Source organism: Falco naumanni, chromosome 18, assembly GCF_017639655.2.
Source record: "Falco naumanni isolate bFalNau1 chromosome 18, bFalNau1.pat, whole genome shotgun sequence".
NCBI classification, from domain to species: Eukaryota; Metazoa; Chordata; class Aves; order Falconiformes; family Falconidae; genus Falco; species Falco naumanni.
Genome location: NC_054071.1, coordinates 1,119,616 through 1,140,518, shown reverse-complemented (window position 1 = coordinate 1,140,518; position 20,903 = coordinate 1,119,616). Strand labels below are relative to the sequence as shown.

Genomic DNA, 20,903 nt, shown 5'->3' with positions numbered 1-20,903 from the left:
GGAAAGCATTTTTGCGGGGCAGGGTGGAAATTGTGCCAAACAGGAGCCTTTTTGCTGCGCTCAGACTCCAGCAAGAGCTGAGTGTGCACTTCTGGTGATAAAGCAGCGATCGCTGCTCCGGGGCTGGGGCTGAGCTCCGCACGGCCCACCACACCCTGTCCCCGTGCAGAAAGGACATGCCAGGCTTTAAATACACCTTTGATCCAGGGAAAAGCTGGAAACATCTCCGCAGTTTCCCCTCGGCAGAGATATTTTGCAGTCAGACAGCAGAACATGGGAGCGAGGACTCCTGGGTGCCTCTTGCCATCCCAGTCCCCAAGCCCAGGTAACATAGAAGGGCCACAGCACTTACTCTAATGTTTCATAATTATTTTAGCAACCACAGGCCTGAAATAAATAGCAAAAAACCCTTGGGTTTGAGTCTTTTTTTCTTTTTCTTTTTCTTTTTCTTTTTCTTTTTCTTTTTCTTTTTCTTTTTCTTTTTCTTTTTCTTTTTCTTTTTCTTTTTCTTTTTCTTTTTCTTTTTCTTTTTCTTTTTCTTTTTCTTTTTCTTTTTCTTTTTCTTTTTCTTTTTCTTTGTTTGGGTTTTTTTTTGTTGGTTTTCTTTTTTTAAGAGCAGAAAAAAGCTATTTGTTTAGATGAAAAATTTGGACTGCAGAGGTGGTTTTTCCCCTCTTCCTCACAGCAGCATCACTGCATCTGGGAAAGCAGCTTAGAAAATTACACAGTATGACAATTGTTTTAATTCATCAGTAAATAAAGCAGGAGCTTTTAAACTCAGGGTCTGGAGAGGGAAGGAAAAAAATTCTACACACAGTCATTCGTACCAAGTGGCACAGGAGCCATTGTACCTACAAAACCACAGCCATCAGGAAAGGTAACGTGCGAGGCTGCACACCAAATTAAAAAAAAAAAAAAAAAAAAAAAAAAGCTCTTTTCTCTTTTTGAGGTTTAGATCAGGAAGGAATCTTTCCTCTCCCCCCAGCAGCTCCTTGGTGGCTCAAACAGAGAGGTGGATCAGACAGGAGTTTTGAAGCACCTTTGAATGCTTTGAGAAATGGGGGGGGGAAGCCAAAAATGTGGTTTATAATAAAAGAGGGGGGATACAGGCTTGAAGACCCCCCATAAGGCTCGAGTATACACAAAAATCAGCAAAGCTCCCAGCCAGCACTGGGGCCATCCCCAAATACCTGCTCCTTCGCAGGACCAGCCCTCCTCACCCTCTCCCGTCACACTGCTATTATGATTGATACCTTACAGCTTTCCTATGAAATATTTGCTGTCAGACTCCTTATTTCCTTATTTTGGGGACTCTGGGTCTGGGGGCTGCACGTGTGGGTGCCCCTGCCAGCACTGCTGGCAGCGCGCAGGGAGAGTTTGCAGGTCCGGCAAGCCAAGGCGCTTATCCAAGATGCCAAGAGCAAGTTGTCCTCCTTCGCAAGTGAGGCACCGCTGCGGTTGCACCCCTGATGCACTGCAGTGATCGTCCGGCCATCACACACGTGTCCACGCACACGCGCTCCGGGGAGGGGGAGGACCACGTCTCCATGCAGCTGGTGATGGCAATGCAAGCCGATGGGTAGCATCCTCCTAGCCCAGGGCAGCCTCCAGGGACACCACATCTCACCCAGCGTCCCCAGAGCCCGCGTCCCCCAGAGCTGTTCAGCATCCGTCTCCGTGGCAACACATTTTTCACATCCATTGATACCTCCTGTCCCTCTGGTCTGTGACGCCCCGGGTACCCTGCACGCAGGGAGCAGATGGGTGCCCATCACCCACCCCAGCACCCCTGAGAAGGGTGGGGAGAGCAAGGACTGGTCCCCTGCTCTGCAGTGTGTCCCATGGGTGTCTCTGAGCCCATCCTTGGTGGGTGCTGGGGCACAGCATGGATTTGGGGCAGCACAGAGGCACCAACAGGCATTTTCAAGCTTGCAGGCATCTGACCTGCCTTCCTGGGCCAACAGCCACTTCACCTGTCAGCACTCTCCTGCATGTAGGAAGTTCTTCTGCCTGATCCCAGCTGGAGCTTTATAGGATGGGCTGCCAGAGAGCTGTGGGCACCCTTGGAGGTGTGACCATCAAGAGGACCTCTTGTCCAACACAAAGTTCCAGGGCTGCCCCTATTGCACCAGCCTTGGAAGATGCTCACGTTCAAAATGATGGAGCACCACCCTTCCCCTGCGGGGTCACCCCTCAGAAACACCAGCCTTGGAAAAGGCCTTCCTCGCTGGGATTTCTGGATACCAGTGTTGCACTGAGACTGCAGAGCACATTTTGGCCGTGCTGCTCACCCGAGACCCCGCCAGTGTCGGAGGCTGTGCCGCAGCGCCCCAGCGCCGGGAAAACCCCTCCTCGGTGTAGCTGGGAACAGAGGCTGGAGGGGCGCAGGAAATCTCCATTAATCAGCGCTTGGTCGCCAGCCAAATTGGAGCCAAACCAACCATTTTTTGCAACTTCCTAGTAAAATGGTGTTTCCAGAGAGCTGTGGTCGGTAGGGAAAGGGGTCGGCAAGGGCGAGGCAGGCAGACGCTGGCTTTGCCCTGGCCCCGTGATGTCCGGGCTCGCGGGCAGTGCTGGTGCTGTTTGCACACCCCTGTGGGCTTTGGGTCAGGGGCATGAAGGACGTTCAGGTGCCCGCATCAGCCCACGCGGGTGGTGGGTGGTGGGGCAGGGTGGGAAGCTGTGATTTTTGGAGGGAGGTTTAATAGACAGCAGAGAGTTGCAGGCTCCTAAAATCCCCAGCCCTTGCAAGAGGACTTGTGCCTTGTCGAGGGGCCAAGCTGTGCCAGTGCCCAGCTGCTCTGCAGTGCCCAGTGGGACCAACAAGTCAAGGGGTTTCCCTGTGTCCCCACCAAAAAACTGTCCCCTCCACAGAAGGTGTCCACTGTGTCCTTGGGGGGGGGGGGGGGCTGTCCCAACAAGGGGGGATGGGCTTAGCCAGCTCAGGTCCTAAGCTCAGGCCAGGCACGGTTCCAAGGGCTGGGGCCAGGCCCCAGGGGAAGGGGATTTAGTTAATTAAATACAAGAAAACAAAACAAAAAAAAAAAAAAAAAAAAAAGAAAGAACCTATCAAGCCCACTGACATGGATCTGGTTTTCATTTGGAAGGAACTTTTTGTTACTCATTTGTCATCAGCCTAATTCCTCCAAATCCAGAACACTTGGTGTGATGTGATGGCCTTTCCTTCACAACCAGCAGAAATACTCTGTTTCTCTGGGAAAATGAGGTTATGTCGGGAAGGGGGTCACTTTAGCTGCAGATGGACCTTGTCTACCCCCAAAGTGAACACCTTCCCCCCTGCGCTCGCCCTCGTGCCCCGTGGCGGTGGCCAGGGCGCTGCCGAGGGCATTCACCGCATGATGCCAGCATGGGGAGGGGATGTCCTGCCAAGCACCGTGGTCCACTTGAGCTGGATCCCCCTGTGCAAAGCTGGGAGGGGACTGGGACCCTGCAGGGATGGAGCTGCCTCCTGTCCACCCCGTTCACCCCAGCCTTTCTCCTCCTTTCTCTTTTTTCTGCCTTCCCCTTGATTCTCCTCCACCTCCTCCCTCCTGTCCCAGCCCCTTCCCCTTCCCTCCCAGCACGGCCGGGCGCCAAAGGGACTATGCATCCCACAGCAGCCCTCGCTCCCGATCCTTTCCGCAAGCCCAGGAGCTGCCGAAGGGAAAGCAAAATGCTCCGGTCTTATCTGCAAGGGGAGGCAGGCTCGGTGGGCAGGGTTTGCGTGAAGGCTGCTGGCTTATAAGCAGCCGGCAGCGGAGGCAAAGCTGTCTCGCAAGGCACCGAACGGGCCCCCCCTCCGTGCGCTGCTCCCGCCGCGATGCCCCCGGCGCTGGGGCTGCTGCTGGGGCTGAGCCTGGTGGGTGCCCTTCAGCCGGGGCTCGAGCCCCCCCAGCATGACCCCACCGAGGAAGGGGCTGCCCTCTTTGCCAGCGCCTACAACAGCACCGCTGAGCTCGTCCTCTTCAACAGCGTCTCGGCCAGCTGGAATTACTACACCAACCTGACGACTGAAAACGCAGCTCTGCAGGTGGGTGGTGGGGCGGGGGCGATGCTACCGCGGGGGTGTCCCCAGCACTGGGGGGGGCTGGTGCATGGAGGGGCACCTGGCATGGTCCCCTTCCTCCTCACGGGCTCCTGTCTTGGCACCCCAGGATGGCAAACCAGGGCTTGGGCTTGTAGCCCAGGAACTGTGGGGTTTTGCCCCAAATTGACCCTTGGAGAGGCTCTGCCCCAGAGTGACAGCCTTGGTCCCGGAGCAGAGTCTGGGTTATTTTCAGAGGTGGTCACCTCCTCCCAGCACCTTCCACTTTCCTTCCCCCCCTCCCTGAACCAGACCACTGTCCTGTTCCTGTCCCTGTCCGGTGCCATCACGTCCCAGCGCTGTGCCGTGCCGGAGCCCCACCATGTCCCAGTGCTGGGTTTGGGGCACACACCAGCAGCCCAAAGTGTGCACGAGCAATGGGGTGGCACTGGGACTGTCACTCCTCATCCCCGTGTCCCCAGTCCACAGGGGCGAAGCCAGATTTGGGAAAGCACTCCAGGCTACAGGGAATTAGACATCAGCCCAGCTGCGTGCGGGCATAGTCCAGCAGGGAGCAATGCTCGTGCATCCCACAGGCATGTGTGTGTTTTTCCAGGGCTTTAGGTTGGATTTAGCAGGGCAGGGAGCCCTGGCAGCCCCAGGGCTGCTCTCGGGTGGGGGGTGGGGGCAGCAGCACAGCCCCTGCCTGACGCAGGCTGGGGAACCGCGGTGCCTGGGCAGGCTGTGGAGGTTTCGCTGGCTCCTGCTGTGCCCAGCACCTGCTGGCTGCCCTGGTGTGGGGGGCACGGCCCCGGCACTGTGTGCAGCTCGGGGAGATACCTCCCACCCCCTATAGCCAGTGGTGCACAGGGGTTGGGGCAGCCCCTACACCCCACAGTGCGTCTGGGGACCTCAGTATCACCCCCGTGCCCCAAGGGCTGCCACACAGCCCTGAACCCCTCCGGATCCCCCCAGGGACTGGGGCACAGTGTGCCCTGCACCAGGAAAGAAATGTGTCTTTCTGCACAGGGCTGGCTGCTACCAAGCTGGCAGGGCACCCGAGAGCACCCCAGTGCCCCTGCAGCCTTTTTTTCTTGGCAAGCTGATGTGATAGCTGGGCAGGTGCCCAGCATCTGCCGCAGATGTTGGGGTGGGGACCTTGGGGCAGAGCAGGTCTCATCTATGCCAAGTCCAAGGTTAGGGTCAGGAAAGCCCCTTGCATGGACTTGCCAGGCCAGCTTTCACCCTTTCCTATGTTAATAAATGCCCAAAGGTCACAGACAGGAGCTCCCTACCATGCCAAGGCTCCCAACCAGCCCAGGAAGAGGTGGGGATCCGGCCCTTGAGATCAGCCCAATGGGGCAGCAGGGAGATGTGCGGTGGGATGAGGAGGCACTGAGTACTAAAGGGTTAACAGCTGCCAGCAGGAGCTGACAGGGTGCATTTGCGGGGGTCTGGGGAAACTTTGGGCCAGGCAAACCCCACACATGCCTATAAGGCAAGAGAGGCTGAACCAGGCCACCATGGTGTGGGCAGCTCCAGGACCTGCCTCAAAAGGTGGCCCCAGGACAAAGTGGCAGGGGGTGACATGGGGGGCAGGAGACCGACAGCAGGGCAGCAGCCCCCAGCCACGCAGGGGCGGACAGAGGGATGCTGGAAGGTCGGACAGGGAGCTCAGCTGCGGGAGAGGGAGATGCACCATCTCCTGCAAATTGCGCGCCAGGCAAGATGCTGGTGGTGGTGTTGGGGATTCAGGGGCTGCCCACAGGTGCGGAACTTCTTCCTGTGCCTGGGGCAGAGCAGCCCCAGCATCTTGGGCTGCATCCTGCACCGCTGAATCTTCACTCTGCAACCATGAGCAGGGAGGGACGGGGGCGGGGGGCTTCAGTAGGGAGACTTGGGAGATCCAGGGGCCTCTGAGCCCTGCCAAGGGGCACACACACACACACACACACACACATACACCCCCAGGAGGGAGCTTCTGGTTGTGCGGGTGAAGGGCCAGGGCTGGTGGGCATGGCTGCGGGGAGGGGGTCTCGGGCAGCGCCACTGGCCTCAGCTCGCTCTGCCAGAGCTGTCAGGAAAGTTTAGGGTATGATTTGCCTGACCAAACACAGGCTCCTGTTCAAGAAGATGAAACACAGCTGGACTCTGCTTCCTACAGCTCCCTTGGCTCTGCAGCGGTGTCTGGGAAGGGGTAAAGATACCCCTCATTCAGTGATGCTAAAGCATCTTGCTCCAGTGCAGGGTGCCCCTGGGGCTGGTGCATCCTGGCACAGTGAGGGGTCAGGGCCAGGTGGTACCCGGAGTGATGCTATGGGCAGTGGGACATCTGAGGGGTTGCCCAGCGGTGGGCAGCCAGGGCATCCGGCACTGTCATCATCGCCACCCCTGTGTCCCATGGCTGCGTGGGTGTCCAACCCTGCAGCACTGCAACTCCCTTCCCTCCCTGCTGCCAGCCAAGGGAATGCGAAGATTAAAATAAAACAAACCAGGCTTCTTGGAGCCAGGCTGAAAATGCCACGAATAACAGCTAATGAGCTCCATAAATCACCCCCGGACAGCACATGGACAGCTAACAGGCACTCTGCACCTTCTCCATCCTGCGCATCACCCAGGTCAGGATACTCTTGAAAGATCAGTGTTTCCCAAAAATACAGCTGACACTGGCCAGGCTGGGATGCAACTATCCGAAATACACCCCGTCCCAAAATCACGGCCGCTGGCCTCAGCTCCAGCTGCCTAAATAACCCCCCATGGTGCAGGCAGCTCCCTGCCGTCCCACAGCCCTGGGAAGGGAGGTCAGGGCTGGCAGGAGATGGGTGACAGTGACAGACCCAGAACAGGGGGCTCAGTGCAAATGGGTGCCTCTCTGCAGGATGAAACGCAGCGGCGGCACTTACAGGGCACAGGCTGCAGGCAGCCAAAGCAGGAACGTACAGATCTAGCAAGAAGGTATAGGAAGGAGAAAAGTGAATGTGGCATTTTTGTGGTTTTTCTTTGGGCTTCTGCAAAGGTGTGAAGCAGCAGAAATAGGAATAAAATGAAGCCAGTTCTCAGAGCTCCTTCTGAAACTGGGGTCTGGCAGCTGCCAGCGCCAGCTGGGACTATGCAGACACCCTGCCCACATGGTATGGACACCCCTGTCCCAGCACCCCTACCCCATCCAAGCAATGACACCCCAGAGCCACCTCCAAAATATCCCCAAAGGCCACCTTAGCGAGTACTCACCAGGACTGCCACAGGCGAGCGGGGCTGCAGATGTTGCCGCATCAGCTGGAAGCTGATGTCTCTATCTATGAATGTCATGGGCTGGGGACAGGCCTGCCTGCCACCTTGTGTTCCATTCCCTCTGGCTTCCACAAACCCTCGTGGCTCTGAATCCAGCCCCCAAACCATCATCTGGTGGTGGCATGTCCCAGGGCTGGTCCTGAGCCTCTATGTCCCCTCTCACTGGGCAGGTCAACGCATCGCTGGAGGAGCAAAACTTCATGGAGCTGTGGGGGAAGAAAGCCAAGGACCTCTTTGGCAGCATCTGGAGCAACTTCAGTGATCCACAGCTGAAGAAAATTATCAGCTCCATCCAGACCCTGGGACCCTCCAACTTGCCCCTGGAGAAGAGAGAGCAGGTAGGTGAGGTGCCAGCGAAGCGCCGGACATTGCTGGGGTGCTGTGAAACCCCGTAGAGGGCCTTTGCCCAAGCCCCCAAACTCCGTTGCTGGCCCATGGCCCCTCTATTGTGTTTCAGAGGGTCTCCCTGGCACAGTGATGGAGGGGGGAGATGGGGGTGCTGTCTCGGGGGGATCTGGGGTGCCTGCTGGCTCCGTTATCCAGCCCTAACCTCACCTCGGAGCTATCCCAGTGGGAACTGGAGATTTCCTGCTTACACAGAACAGCCTTGGGCGTCACCTGGAGACCAGCCAGGCTGTGCCCATGGCCAGGGGCCAGCTGACTCAACCCCTGCTCCCCAGGGCTCCTCGGGGATGCCGCCCACGGAAAGGGAGGGCTGCTGCAGCCACCTGGCTCCTGAGCCCTCCCTGCCAGCCCAGAAGTCCTGTGCCTCGGTGGCACAGGTCCGTGCTAGGCTCATCAGGACATCCTGAGCCTTCCCCACCACAGCCCTGAGCTTCCAGGGAGTTTACCTAAATGCCACACGATTTTGATTTCTGTGTGTGAAAATGTTGCCCAGGCTGCGGCTGGCAGCCACTTGCCTGTGCCCAAGCGCAGGGACGCTGGCACTGCCACCCCCTCCAGCCTGGCCCACGGCTGCCTGACAGCCCCCACCACTGAAAGCCTGAAAAAGCCCGGAGGTACAATCCTTCCCAGAGAAGTGCTGGCCCCAATTCCTCCCAGGAAACGCGTCCCTGTCCTCTCCCAGACACAAGACAGCACCATGCCTCCTCGCTGTGCATCAGCCATGTGTCGCCTGTCCCCAGGCAGCTCCGTCCCAAAGCCTGGCCGGAGCAGAGGGATGGGAGCAAAGAGAGGGACGGAGCAGAGGAATTTCCTTCCCTGGGAATGGGCTCCCTGGGGAGCTTCCAGGAAACCTCCTGTTGCTATTGTTTGCTGTTGTTGAAGTTCACAGAAACAACCCCCCCTCCTCCTCCTGCTTTTCTTCTTACTCTTTTTTTACCCGCTTAGATAAACAGGCTGCGCCACAGCCCAGCTGACAAAGAGCTTTATAAATAGCCCTGCCCCGGGACACCACAAGCGCTCGTGCGGCGTTCGAGGGGGGTTCGGCGAGCGGCTGTGCGGGGTTGTCCGTCCCAAAGAACCTCCCTGCTCCCACCATGTGATGGGGGCAAAAACTCTGGGTGATAACATGCTTATCTCGCCAAAAACGTGCTGCGTAAACACACCGATCCTCCTCCACATCCCTCCGGGGACACACACTCTGGAGCTGGGAAGTCTGTAGATCCCTCTTGAAGGGCCATTTCCATCCCATTCCAGCCCCAACATCTTTTCCTTCCCTACAGTACAACACCATCCTGAGTGACATGGACAAAATCTACTCCACAGCCAAGGTGTGCCTGGCCAACGGTACCTGCTGGGAGCTGGAGCCAGGTATGGTCCCCATCCCCCTGCCCCTGTGGGGTGCTGAGCATCCCATGGCCATGAGCTTGTCCATGTGTTGCCACATGGGGACACATAGGTCGGGGTTGGCAGATCCCACCCATGTTCATTGGGATTGTCCTGGCCTGAAATTGGGTATTTGGGTCCAGTGTGATGGCGGGGGCACTTCTGCAGAGCCACTATGGGATGTGACCCCATCTCCTGCCCCTTTCTCATGTCCTACTTGTCCCCCTTCTCCCAGACATCTCAGACATCATGGCCTCCTCCCGCAGCTACAAGAAGCTGCTCTACGCCTGGGAGGGCTGGCACAACGCCGCAGGCAACCCACTGCGCGCCAAGTATGAGGAATTCGTGAAGCTGAGCAACGAGGCCTATCAACCGGATGGTATGAGCAGGATGGGGGGATGCAGGGGGTGGGCAGGGATCCAGGGTGGGAATTGGGGCCGGGGCAATGGGATGCCCTTATGGCTCTCCCCATCCCACATGCAACCAGGCATCCAGCTTCCATTTCCCCACTTTGGGGAAGGGACAAAAATCCTACTGCAGTTCACCTGGTACCAGATCTTGGGCTTGGGGAGGGGGCAGGCAGCCCCTGGGGGCCAGAGCCAGAGGTTACCACTGCCTCCCTGGCAGGATTTGAGGACACAGGCAGCTACTGGCGCTCCTGGTACGACTCAGTCTCCTTCGAGGATGACCTGGAGCATCTCTACCACCAGCTGGAGCCACTCTACCTCAACCTGCACGCCTTTGTCCGGAGGAAGCTGTACGATCGCTATGGCCCCAAATACATCAACTTGAAGGGTCCCATCCCTGCTCACCTCCTGGGTAAGAGGAGGAACCTGCCCCAGCCTGTGCCCAGGGGTGCCGGTGGGTCCAGAGGGGCACACAAGGGGCCATAGTGGGGCAGGGAGGTCCCAGTTATCATTGTGTTTCTCTTCTTCCTGACCTACCACCAGTTCTGCTCCAGCTGTTTTCTCTTCTCAGGCAACATGTGGGCTCAGCAGTGGAACAACATCTATGACCTGATGGTCCCCTACCCTGAGAAGCCCAACCTCGATGTCACGAGCACCATGGTGAAGCAGGTGATGGGCTGAGGGATTCGTTGGTGGCATCAGGGGGACAAAAATGTGGGGTGTTGGGAGAGCATCAGAGGCAATTCCCAGGGCAGGGGCAGCCCCCTCCTCAGCCATAACCCACTGTCTGCTGCCCACCAGGGCTGGAATGCCACCCGCATGTTCCGGGTATCGGAGGACTTCTTCACCTCCCTGGGACTGCTGGAGATGCCCCCTGAATTTTGGGAGAAGTCCATGCTGGAGAAGCCAACGGATGGGCGGGAGGTGGTATGTCATGCCTCAGCCTGGGACTTCTACAACCGCAAGGACTTCAGGTGTGTGGGGGTCATGCGGGGCCCGGGTCTACAGGGTAACACTCTCCTCCATCCCCCTTGGTGCTCACCATTTGGGGTACCCTCACCCTGGCCGTGCAGTCCACTCTGACACCTTCGGGGGTAAGGTCTTGGGGCACCACGCTGCCCTGCCTTCACCTCCACTGGGTTTTCCCCCTGTGCTATGGGGTGCTGCCACCCTCCCAGGGATTGTGGAGGGTCTGTCCCATTGAGGGGGTGCACAAGCAGCTAGGGTCCCTCAGTCAGCTCAGGCAATGCTGTTTTTGCCCGGCAGGATCAAGCAATGCACAACGGTGACCATGGAGCAGCTGTTCACGGTGCACCACGAGATGGGCCACATCCAATACTACCTGCAGTACAAGGACCAGCCCGTCTCCTTCCGCAGCGGGGCCAACCCTGGCTTCCATGAGGCCATCGGCGATGTCCTCTCCCTGTCTGTCTCCACCCCCAGCCACCTCAAGAAGATTGGTCTCCTCAGCAGTGCCACCGAGGACAAAGGTATGGCAGCCCCCCTGGGGAGCTGGGTGTCCTGGAGGGCATGGGCACTGGAAGGGTTTGGGACATGCCAGGGTGGGCTGCAGTCTGGCAATGCAGCCCTGAGCAGGCAAGACTCCACGGCTGATGTGACCCTTTCACCCACATTCAGTTCCATGCACAACCCCTTCTTGGCTCCATGGGTCCACGTAGGACCCTTCATGGCTCCATCCTCTTCACCTCTGCGGGCAGCAGAGATGCTCCCTGCAGCTCATCTGTGCACTTCCCTTCTCCATCAGAGGTCCAAACCTGAAAACAGCATCTTCATGCTTGATCGGCTTTGACCTTTCCAGCGTTCCCTCCTCCCTCGCCAAGAAACTTCCATGCCAGGAGCTCGCGGTGTAGCTCTGCGGAGGTGGCACTGAGCACTTACATGCACAGTCACGAGGACAGCCAGTGGGTGACGTGTCTGCCTGCCAGCCGGCACAGCAGAGGAGGACTTGTCGCCGCAGGGCACTGCCCAGCTTGGCAAGAGTCTCTCCCCCCCACCCAACATCTCTCAGCCAACACGTCAAAGCAGACGGCAGCGGAGGAAACCAAGCGTTCGCAGGCTCCTGCCGCAGGCAGCTGCTTTGCGGAGGAGGGACAGTCCCGGGATCCTCCTGGCTTGTCATTAAATACGTTTCATGACGGGGAAGCCATTGCAGCAGCCAAGAGCGTTGGGCCAATGCTGCATAAACACCACGGAGCAGATGGTCCCTGCCTCAAGGCATCGCTGCCGACTAACCGGCCCTGGCAACCCCACACCACAGCGATGGCAGCCAATAGCCCCTCAGGGCAGCGCTGCCACCCCTCTCTGACCCCACAGCTTCAGCTGGGTCTCCAGCAAGTCCTTCTCCAACCTTTCTTCCCAGGGTTTCCTGGAGGCAATGGAGAAAGCAGATGTCACCATCCCCTGTGCTCCCGATGATATGGTGGTGACTGTCCTAGAGCTGACCCCTGCTCTGGGTCTGAACCCTGAGAGCCTCTGCAGTGGTGTGACAGCCCTGCAGATCAAAGCCCCTTCACCCCCAGGCCCCGGGGTCAGCATGGCAAGAGGGAACCATCAAAGTCACACTGAGAGCCAGGCTGAAGGCAAGAGGACACTGCGCTTGTCATTCCCATTGTCCCCACTCAGTAAAAAGGGACACGTGGTCCCAGGGAGGAGCTGTATCTGGAGAAACCTCCCGTGTCCCACACAGCCTTCTCTAGGGAGCAGAATACACATTGAACTGCTGTCCCCGCGTCTCACCCAGGTCTGCTCACCCTCTTGCCCACACACAGCCTAGTGGTGCCCAGCCAGGCTCCTTCCCAGCCTGGCTCAGGCTCTGTTCTATGCAGAGAGCAACATCAACTACCTGCTGAAGATGGCCTTGGAGAAGATCGCCTTCCTGCCCTTTGGCTACCTCATCGACCAGTGGCGCTGGAACGTGTTCAACGGCCGCACGCCCCCCAACCGTTACAACTACGACTGGTGGTACCTGAGGTAAAGGGCAGTCACCAGGGGTGGACGGGGGTGTGGAAGCTGGGGCTGTGCAGGGAAGGAAGGCAGGCAGGAAGGAAGGCAGGCAGGCAAGAAGGGAGGAAGGAAGGGAGGAAGGAAGGAAGGGAGGAAGGAAGGAAGGGAGGAAGGAAGGAAGGGAGGAAGGAAAAAGTAACCATGGAGATAGCTGGAGAACAGTGGGTAGGTGGGCGCGTGGGTGGGACAGACGAGTAGATGAATGGAGTGGGTAGGTAGGTGGATGGATGGAAGGAAGGAAGGAAGGAGATACATGGAAGCGTGCTCTTATTGTACAAATTTCTTCAGCGCTGTGCCTTCTCCTCCCATTCCTTGCCTTGATTCTTCTGACCCCTTATTTCCATGCTCATGCTCTTGTTCTCTGTTCTCTATAGAACCAAATACCAGGGTATTTGTGCTCCGACTTCAAGAAATGAAAGCAACTTTGACCCTGGAGCAAAGTACCACATCCCTGGGAACACCCCTTACATCAGGTAGAGGAGGTGCTGGCAAGGGGCCGGAGCCTGGGGCGGCAGGGGGACTGGGGGGCTCAACTCAGTGGGCAGCGACTGGGATGCGTGGCTCCTGCTCAAGTCACAGAGACTATCCAGTGCTTGGGACCACAAATGGTGGGGAGCTGACATGTGGCTGGGTGTCTTCCCCCACACCCTGGGACTTGTCTGCTTCCCTTGGTCCCCAGCGCTCACCTTCAGGGGCTTTCTCGGCAGGTACTTTGTGAGCTTCGTCCTTCAGTTCCAGTTTCACAAGGCCCTGTGCCAGGCAGCCAAGCACAACGGTTCCCTGCACACCTGTGACATCTACATGTCCAAAGAGGCTGGAGACAAACTCAGGTGGGGACAGAGGAGGGTCGGGACAATCGCCACGGGCAGATGTGTGCGTGGAAGCTGATGGTGTGCAAAGGAAGGAAAGAAGAAAGGAAGGAAGGAAAAGTGGCTATGGAGATGGCTGGAGGAATAGCTTTGCAGATGGATGGATGGATGGATGGAAATACATGGAAGCACTGGGGTGGGGTGAGTGGTCCTCACCAGAGTACTGCTATTGTCCCTGTCATGAGCTCCCACCCAGATAAGAGGTTACTTTTGGTTCCTATTGACTCCCTGGGTGTTAAAAAATGCATGGATATCTGATGGGGAGCCCTCAGTCCCCATATGCAGGGCAGGTGGGGGCTTCAGAGGCAGTTCCCAGGCTCATGTCCCACTCAGGAATAGCACCTTCAACTCTTGCAATGCTGGGATACCATCACTGCTTTTCTGCCATCCATCCCCTGGCCTCATGCTGGCTCGCGCTGTCCTGCTCCTCTGCAGGGAAGTGTTGAAAGCTGGGTCTTCCAAGCCGTGGCAGGAAATCCTGTTCAACCTCACCGGCACGGATAAGATGGATGCTGGGGCGCTCCTGGAGTACTTCAGCCCTGTCACTGAGTGGCTTCAGGAGCAGAACAACAAGACCAATGAGGTGCTGGGCTGGCCTGAGTTTGACTGGCGTCCCCCTATCCCTGAAGGCTACCCTGAAGGCATTGGTAAGGCTGTGGCTCCATCCTGGGTCTGGCGAGGGGCAGGAAGGTCTTCCAAGGGATGTCACTAACCCTCAGGCAGGACAGTGCTGAGGGAGGGCTCTGCTGTGTGTAGGGGAGGTCCCCATGCCTGGAAAAATAACCAGCCCCACGTGGAGTCCCACAGGGTGTTGCTTCCCAAGAAGCAAGTGCCATTAGGCAGCCCTTTGGAGTACCATTTTCTGAAGCTGTGACCCTGCTGCTGTGGTAATGCCATCAGTCATGGTGACAGGTCATCTCTTTCCAGCTGCATCCTTCCTTCTCACATGGGAGGGTCTAGGGCATGCAGCTTGTCTTGTCATCCCATCCTCTGTCCAATGGGACACCCCAGCAGTGTCCCTCTGCCCCCATTTCTTGGCTCAACCTGTTCCCAGGTTGTGGCATCCTTCAATGGACCTGCAGTTCTGGGAGAAGCTCAGCTATGGCTTCACCACGGGGTGATGGCCTTGCAAAGAGAAGGGCTCTCCTGACCTTTCCCGCTTCTTCCCCCATTTATCTCCTCCTCTAGACAAAATAGCAGATGAAGCACAAGCGAAAGAGTTCTTGTCTGAGTACAACAGCACGGCGGAGGCAGTGTGGAACGCCTACACCGAGGCATCCTGGGCCTACAACACCAACATCACCAACCACAACAAGGAGATTATGGTATGGCAATGACCCGGGTTGGGCCGGGAGAGGCAACCTCCAAGGCAGGCAGCTGGTGCCCAGGGTGCGTTCCGAATGAGTTCTGGAAACCAGGGCAGCCTCTGCCCCTAGCCAAGGGGTAACGTTCTCACCCGGGAGGTGTCTTTTTTGTGAAAACCCTCGTCACGCTGTGAGGTGCTCACAAAGGCAGCCGTGGTGGGGTTGCCAGTTACAGCATGCCACGTGGTGCTTCTAGTGATGGCCAGTGTCTCGGGCATCTCCCTGAAGGCATCTCCTCTTCTGTCCCCTCCCGCCCTTGCAGCTGGATAAGAACTTGGCCATGTCCAAGCACACCCTTGAGTACGCCATGAGGGCCAGGCAGTTCGACCCCTCTGATTTCCAGGACCAAAGTGTCACACGCATCCTCAAGAAGCTGAGTGTCATTGAGAGGGCAGCCCTGCCTGAGAACGAGCTGAAGGAGGTAAGCTGCAAGGAGGCAGCCAGGACGGGTGTCCTTTGCCACTACCCTGTGTGGAGACATGGGCTTCTCCCGACTTTTAGGAAATGCCACCAGGCAGCCACCCCCTGCCTTTGAGGTGATAGTTTCGTACCTTCTACACAAAGCCAGGATGCTTGCCTCTCCTCCAGGGTTTCCCATCCAAAGGTTGCCTATCCCAGGCTGCAGTGGGGCTTGGCTGCTTGGGTGACAATGGCACATTGCTTGTTGACCTCAGTCCCTCTTGTATTGATTCCACTTCGCCTCCATTTGAGGTCACACTTGGCCTTGGAAGGGACCAGAGGAAAACACCTGAGAACATCTCAATGGGCTGTGACTTTCTCCAAGAGCAGGAGCAAGGATAACCAGCTTACACGATCTAATTTTCTTTGCAGTATAACGCCCTCCTCTCAGATATGGAGACCACATACAGTGTAGCCAAGGTCTGCAGAGAGAACAAAACCTGTCACCCACTGGATCCTGGTAAGGTCTAGCAGGGTATCCACTGCAGTCATCTGCAACAGGCCCAGAAAGGAGGGATTTTTTCAATAGGGTCACAAAGAAAGGTCATGAAGGGGCTTTCCCACCTTCTCTGTGATGGCCCCTGAGCAACAGGTTGGGTCTAGCACCATTGCCTCAGTCCAGCCCATCCAACAGCACCACTCTGGCTTCACTGCTCTCTCTCCAGACCTCACAGACATCATGGCCACCTCACGGGACTATGATGAGCTCCTCTTTGCCTGGAAAGGCTGGCGGGATGCTTCTGGGAAGAAGATCAAGAACAACTACAAGCGATACGTGGAACTGAGCAACAAGGCAGCCATGCTCAATGGTCAGTGGCCCGCTCCCTCAGACCCAACATGGTCTTGCCCCCCTAAGAGCAGAGGACTGGGCTGATCACCCAGCTGAGGGTCAAAATCTTGAGGGTGCGGAGGTCCCACCAGCTCCCATGAGATCCATTCTCTGATAGATATGGAGGGACCTGGGTGTCTGAGCAGCAAGGCAGACTCTTGCCAAGAAGGATGGTGTCTGATGGCTTTTGCTCTTGCCCTACCACAGGCTACACAGACAACGGGGCCTTCTGGAGATCCCTGTATGAGACGCCCACCTTCCAGGAAGATCTGGAGAGGTTGTACCTACAGCTGCAGCCCCTGTACCTCAACTTGCATGCCTACGTACGCCGAGCCCTGTACAAAAAGTATGGTGCAGAGCGTATAAACCTGAGGGGTCCCATCCCTGCTCATTTGCTAGGTAAGGGCTCTGCTTGAGCAGAGCTGTGTCTTCCACCAGGCATAGTTTGCTCCAAGTTGGGCCAAGAGTTGAGGCTGGCCTCTGTTCAGCTCTGGCTGAAGGGCCAAGGCCCCATGAGATGGATCTGCAGAGGCCAGCCTGCCCCAGGGAAGGACAATACCCTCAGCGCGACGACAGGCTCCTGCTGCATCAGCCTTGTGCGGGCAGGGCAGGGACCAGGCAGGGCGACCCACCCCACGCAGCAGTAGGGAGTAACTGGTTGCCTCTGCTCTCCTCTCCCTGTCTCCCTCTCGCCATGCATTGTCCTGCTGCACTTCCCAGGCAACATGTGGGCCCAGTCATGGTCCAACATTTTCGACCTGCTGATACCCTTCCCGGATGCCACCAAGGTGGATGCCACCCCAGCCATGAAACAACAGGTCAGTGCTTTTCCAGGCTGCTCTGGGGAAGCCCCTTGGGACCCAGTACCCTTTGGCCATTGCCACCACCTGTGTTGCCAAATGCTCTGGTGCTACCACAAGCCTTCATGCCTCATCCGTGTTCTCCCCTTACCTGAATACACCAAGGGCTGGATCCAGCTCCAGCTGCCCCCAAAAGATCTCCCCTGCCCAGAGGAATGAGGCTGTCCCTGCCTCCCATCCTTCCCACAGCCCTCGGCACCCCTCGCATCCCTCGTTGCCCCTCACCAGGTCCTCTGTCTGCTCTCTCCCCAGGGCTGGACACCCAAGAAGATGTTTGAAGAGTCAGACCGTTTCTTTACCTCTCTGGGCCTCATCCCCATGCCGCAGGAGTTCTGGGACAAGTCCATGATCGAGAAGCCAGCAGATGGGCGAGAGGTGGTGTGTCATGCCTCGGCCTGGGACTTCTACAACCGCAAGGACTTCAGGTGCCCCGTGGGGAGCAAGTGGTGGACCCAGCTGACATGCTGCTGGGGTAGATAGCAGTGTCCTTGTAGAATAAGGGCATGTGGCCTAATGCCACCACAGTGTCTCTTGCCCTGTGGCTGTGGCAGCCCCACTGTGGCATTGTCACTGGTACCCAGGATGCTGGCACTGCTGGCAGGAGCCCCTGTGGTGGATGGAGGGCAATTGATGCCTTCCCTGCCTTGCTATGGAGAACAGTCAGCAGGAGATGCAGAAAAAGAGAGACACCAGCCCCATGGAGTAGGATCAGCCCAGCCTGGCATCAGATGTGGGGTGGGGCACATGGAAAGGGAGGGCAAAGGGAAAAGTAGTGCAAAGGAACGTGATGGTTCCTGGAGTTTTTCACCCCAGCATTGCCCTCCCTTCTCCCCCCAACGCCCATGTCCTGCTCCAGGATCAAGCAGTGCACCGTGGTGAACATGGACGACCTAATCACGGTGCACCACGAGATGGGCCACGTCCAGTACTTCCTGCAGTACATGGACCAGCCCATCTCATTCCGTGATGGGGCCAACCCTGGCTTCCACGAGGCTGTTGGGGATGTCATGGCCTTGTCCGTCTCCACCCCCAAACACCTGCACAGCATCAATCTGCTGGACCAAGTCACAGAAAACAAAGGTGAGCACAGCACCACAAAGGGTGTTTGCTGGGGACAGCTGGAAACGCAGAGGGTCAGGGTGGAAGGGCTCAGGGACATGCACGGTGGCTTTGCATGTATGGAGGGGACAGGACCTGGTGGGGACACCCTGCTCTTGGGCAGAATGACCCATACAGGGTGGAGGGGTGAGGACAGTACTGCCTTGCTCACACCTTCACACCTTGGGCAGAAAGTGACATTAACTACCTGATGAACATGGCCCTGGACAAAATCGCCTTCCTGCCCTTCGGATACCTCATGGACCAGTGGCGCTGGAAGGTGTTTGATGGACAGATCAAGGAGGACGAGTACAACCAGGAGTGGTGGAACCTCAGGTGTGCTTGAATTCAGACCCCTCTTTGGTGCACAGGCCTTGGCCATCATCCCGCTGGGTGTTTTCTCCCTGTGGTCCAGTTGGCTGCAATGGGACACGATGAGATACGTAACCCCTCACACTGTGCTCACATCCCACTGTGTCCTCTCCCACCGTCTCCACCCCACACTGAGCTAACTCTCCCTCTCCGCCCAGGATGAAGTACCAGGGCTTGTGCCCACCAACACCAAGGTCTGAAGATGACTTTGATCCCGGAGCAAAGTTTCACATCCCTGCCAACGTCCCCTACATCAGGTGAGCAAGCAGGGCTGGGGCCAGAGGGACACCACCTGGACACAGAAGCAGGATTTCCAGTTCAGATGCCAGTGATGGCACCTGTTTTCATGGCTGGTGGGATACTTGGTGGCATCACCCTGAGGGTGCTGGGCAGCTCTGTGGACCCTGAAAGAGCTTCAAAGGAGAAGGCTGGAGTTGGGCGAATTTCTCCCTACCCAAGGAAGATGGGCTTACCCATCCAGGCAACCATAAAACACATGTTAAAGGAGAAGTGGCATCAGCAGATTGGACTGAGCTGATGCAGGTGTAGCTCCAAAGCCAGTGATGCTCCTTCAGACCGGGAAGGTGCAACCAGGGGATGAGGGGGACCACATCCTCTCTTGCACAGCCACTAGTAGTGTCCATTCCCATGTCCTCACCCCTCTTCACCCACCCCCAGGTACTTTGTCAGCTTCGTCATCCAGTTCCAGTTCCACCAGGCACTCTGTGCAGCAGCCGGGCACACGGGTCCCCTGCACATGTGTGACATCTACCAGTCCAAGGAGGCTGGGAGGATCTTGGGGTAGGTGTGTGGGCAGGGCAGAGCCAAGACATTTATGTCCCTAAATACCTTAAAGCCAGCCCAGCAAGACAAAAGGCAATGCAGGCCCTGGTCATCCTTCCCCTCCCTGCCCCAGCATGAGATGCTCTGGTCCCTGGGGTGGGGGCAGGGCGTACCCCGGGGCAGGGGCACCTTGGGCTGGGTGCTGGGGCTGTGATTGCAAAAGCAGCCACTAGATGGTAGCTGGGACCCTGGCAGGTGGAAGGCTCCCTCCTCCTCCTCCTCCTCCTCCTCTTCCTCCTCCTCCTCCTCCTCCACAGCCCCTGTTCCTTAGGGAAAACAACCCCACAGCTTCAAAAAAAGCATCTGCAAAATTAACCCTTTCACCCAGGAACTGCTCTGCATCAGGCTGGATTCACTGGAGGGTTTTAATCCATGTCAGTCCCTCCCTTTCCCCCAAGCAAAACCTTCCCTGTGCCATGGGCTGGCAGCCCTGCAGTGCTGGGGCCACAGACAGCCCAGGGCTGCTGATAACAAAAGCCCCAAGCCCTGGGGAAAAGGGAAGGGCTGGTGGCCGAGAGGGCGATGGGAAGCCCACTGGACCCAATTTCTCCTGCCACAGGGAAGCCCTGAAGCTGGGTTTCAGCAAGCCGTGGCCCGAAGCCATGAAGCTCATCACGGGGCAGCCCAACATGTCAGCTGACGCCCTGATGAGCTACTTTGAGCCGCTCATGACATGGCTGGTGAATGAGAACAAGAAGAACAGAGAGGTCCTGGGCTGGCCCGAGTATGGCTGGACTCCTTACACAGGTACGCAGGGCTCCGCCAAGCACAGCAGGTCCACCATGGGGCAGAGCTCAGCCCTCACCAGGGCCAGGATGGGGCAAGGAGAAGAGAAGGAGCTGTCTTGGTGCCCCTTGGCCACCCTAAAAACCACAGGCTGTTTGGCTGCTTCCTGATTTCCCATGGAGCTAAGTCTAAAGGGCACAGGGCATCCAAGACACCAGCAAAGGGAGAGCTGGTGACCCAACACACCCCAGCCCAGAGCCACCAGCACCAACCACGTCCCCCATTTCTCCCTTTTCCAGCTACTCCAGCCCAAGCCAGCTCTGACCACCAAACTGATTTCCTGGGCATGTCCCTGACCAGCAATCAAGCCACAGCAGGTGCCTGGGTCCTGCTTGCCCTGGCACTTGCCTTCCTGATCACCACCATCTTCTTGGGTGTCAAGTTCTTCTCAGCCAGGAGAAAGGCCTTCAAATCCAGCTCAGAAATGGAACTGAAATAAGGCAGCCAACAGCAGGGCAGCATGGACAGGGTGCAAGTGTGGGCATTTGGCCAGGCTGGCATCTATGCAGGGGCACATTTGCCAGCGAAGCCATGGGTTTTCACAGCTCGGGACTCCTCTCTCCTATCAGGTCAGATGTTTTTTTCCACTATGCAAGAACCAAAGCAGAAAAGAGCTATTTATTTATCAATGTCTGCATCAGGGGAAAGAGAAATTCAGGCACCAGCAGGCATGGAGTCGTCATGAGCTGCCCCTGCACCCGAGTCTGGGAGCCAGTCCAGCCTGGGCACCCATCAGTCATCTCCAGCCTGTAGGCAAAGCCACAGAGACTTTAAGTGACAGAGGGTAGTTTGGGGAGGGACAACAGAGCACGTTCCCACCCCAGGTTTGCCTGCTGCCAGGCTGTTCACTTGCATGGATGAAAAATAAACCCATGTCTTGTCACCTTCA

At 57.3% G+C, this 20,903-nt stretch overlaps 1 protein-coding gene across 1 annotated transcript; it reads left to right on the top strand.

Annotated features, from left to right (window-relative positions):
- Positions 1–3,583: 3,583 nt before the first annotated feature.
- On the top strand, positions 3,584–20,903 carry ACE (angiotensin I converting enzyme). The gene is made up of 25 exons (XM_040617600.1): positions 3,584–4,030; positions 7,486–7,653; positions 9,001–9,088; positions 9,339–9,482; positions 9,731–9,922; positions 10,082–10,179; positions 10,312–10,484; positions 10,777–11,000; positions 12,357–12,501; positions 12,909–13,007; positions 13,242–13,364; positions 13,839–14,050; positions 14,592–14,728; positions 15,030–15,188; positions 15,599–15,686; positions 15,892–16,035; positions 16,263–16,454; positions 16,776–16,873; positions 17,168–17,340; positions 17,772–17,995; positions 18,205–18,349; positions 18,544–18,642; positions 19,064–19,186; positions 19,788–19,975; positions 20,254–20,903. Exons 1-25 carry the CDS (start codon positions 3,821–3,823, stop codon positions 20,451–20,453), a joined length of 3,846 nt encoding a protein of 1,281 aa, XP_040473534.1. The 5' UTR covers positions 3,584–3,820; the 3' UTR covers positions 20,454–20,903.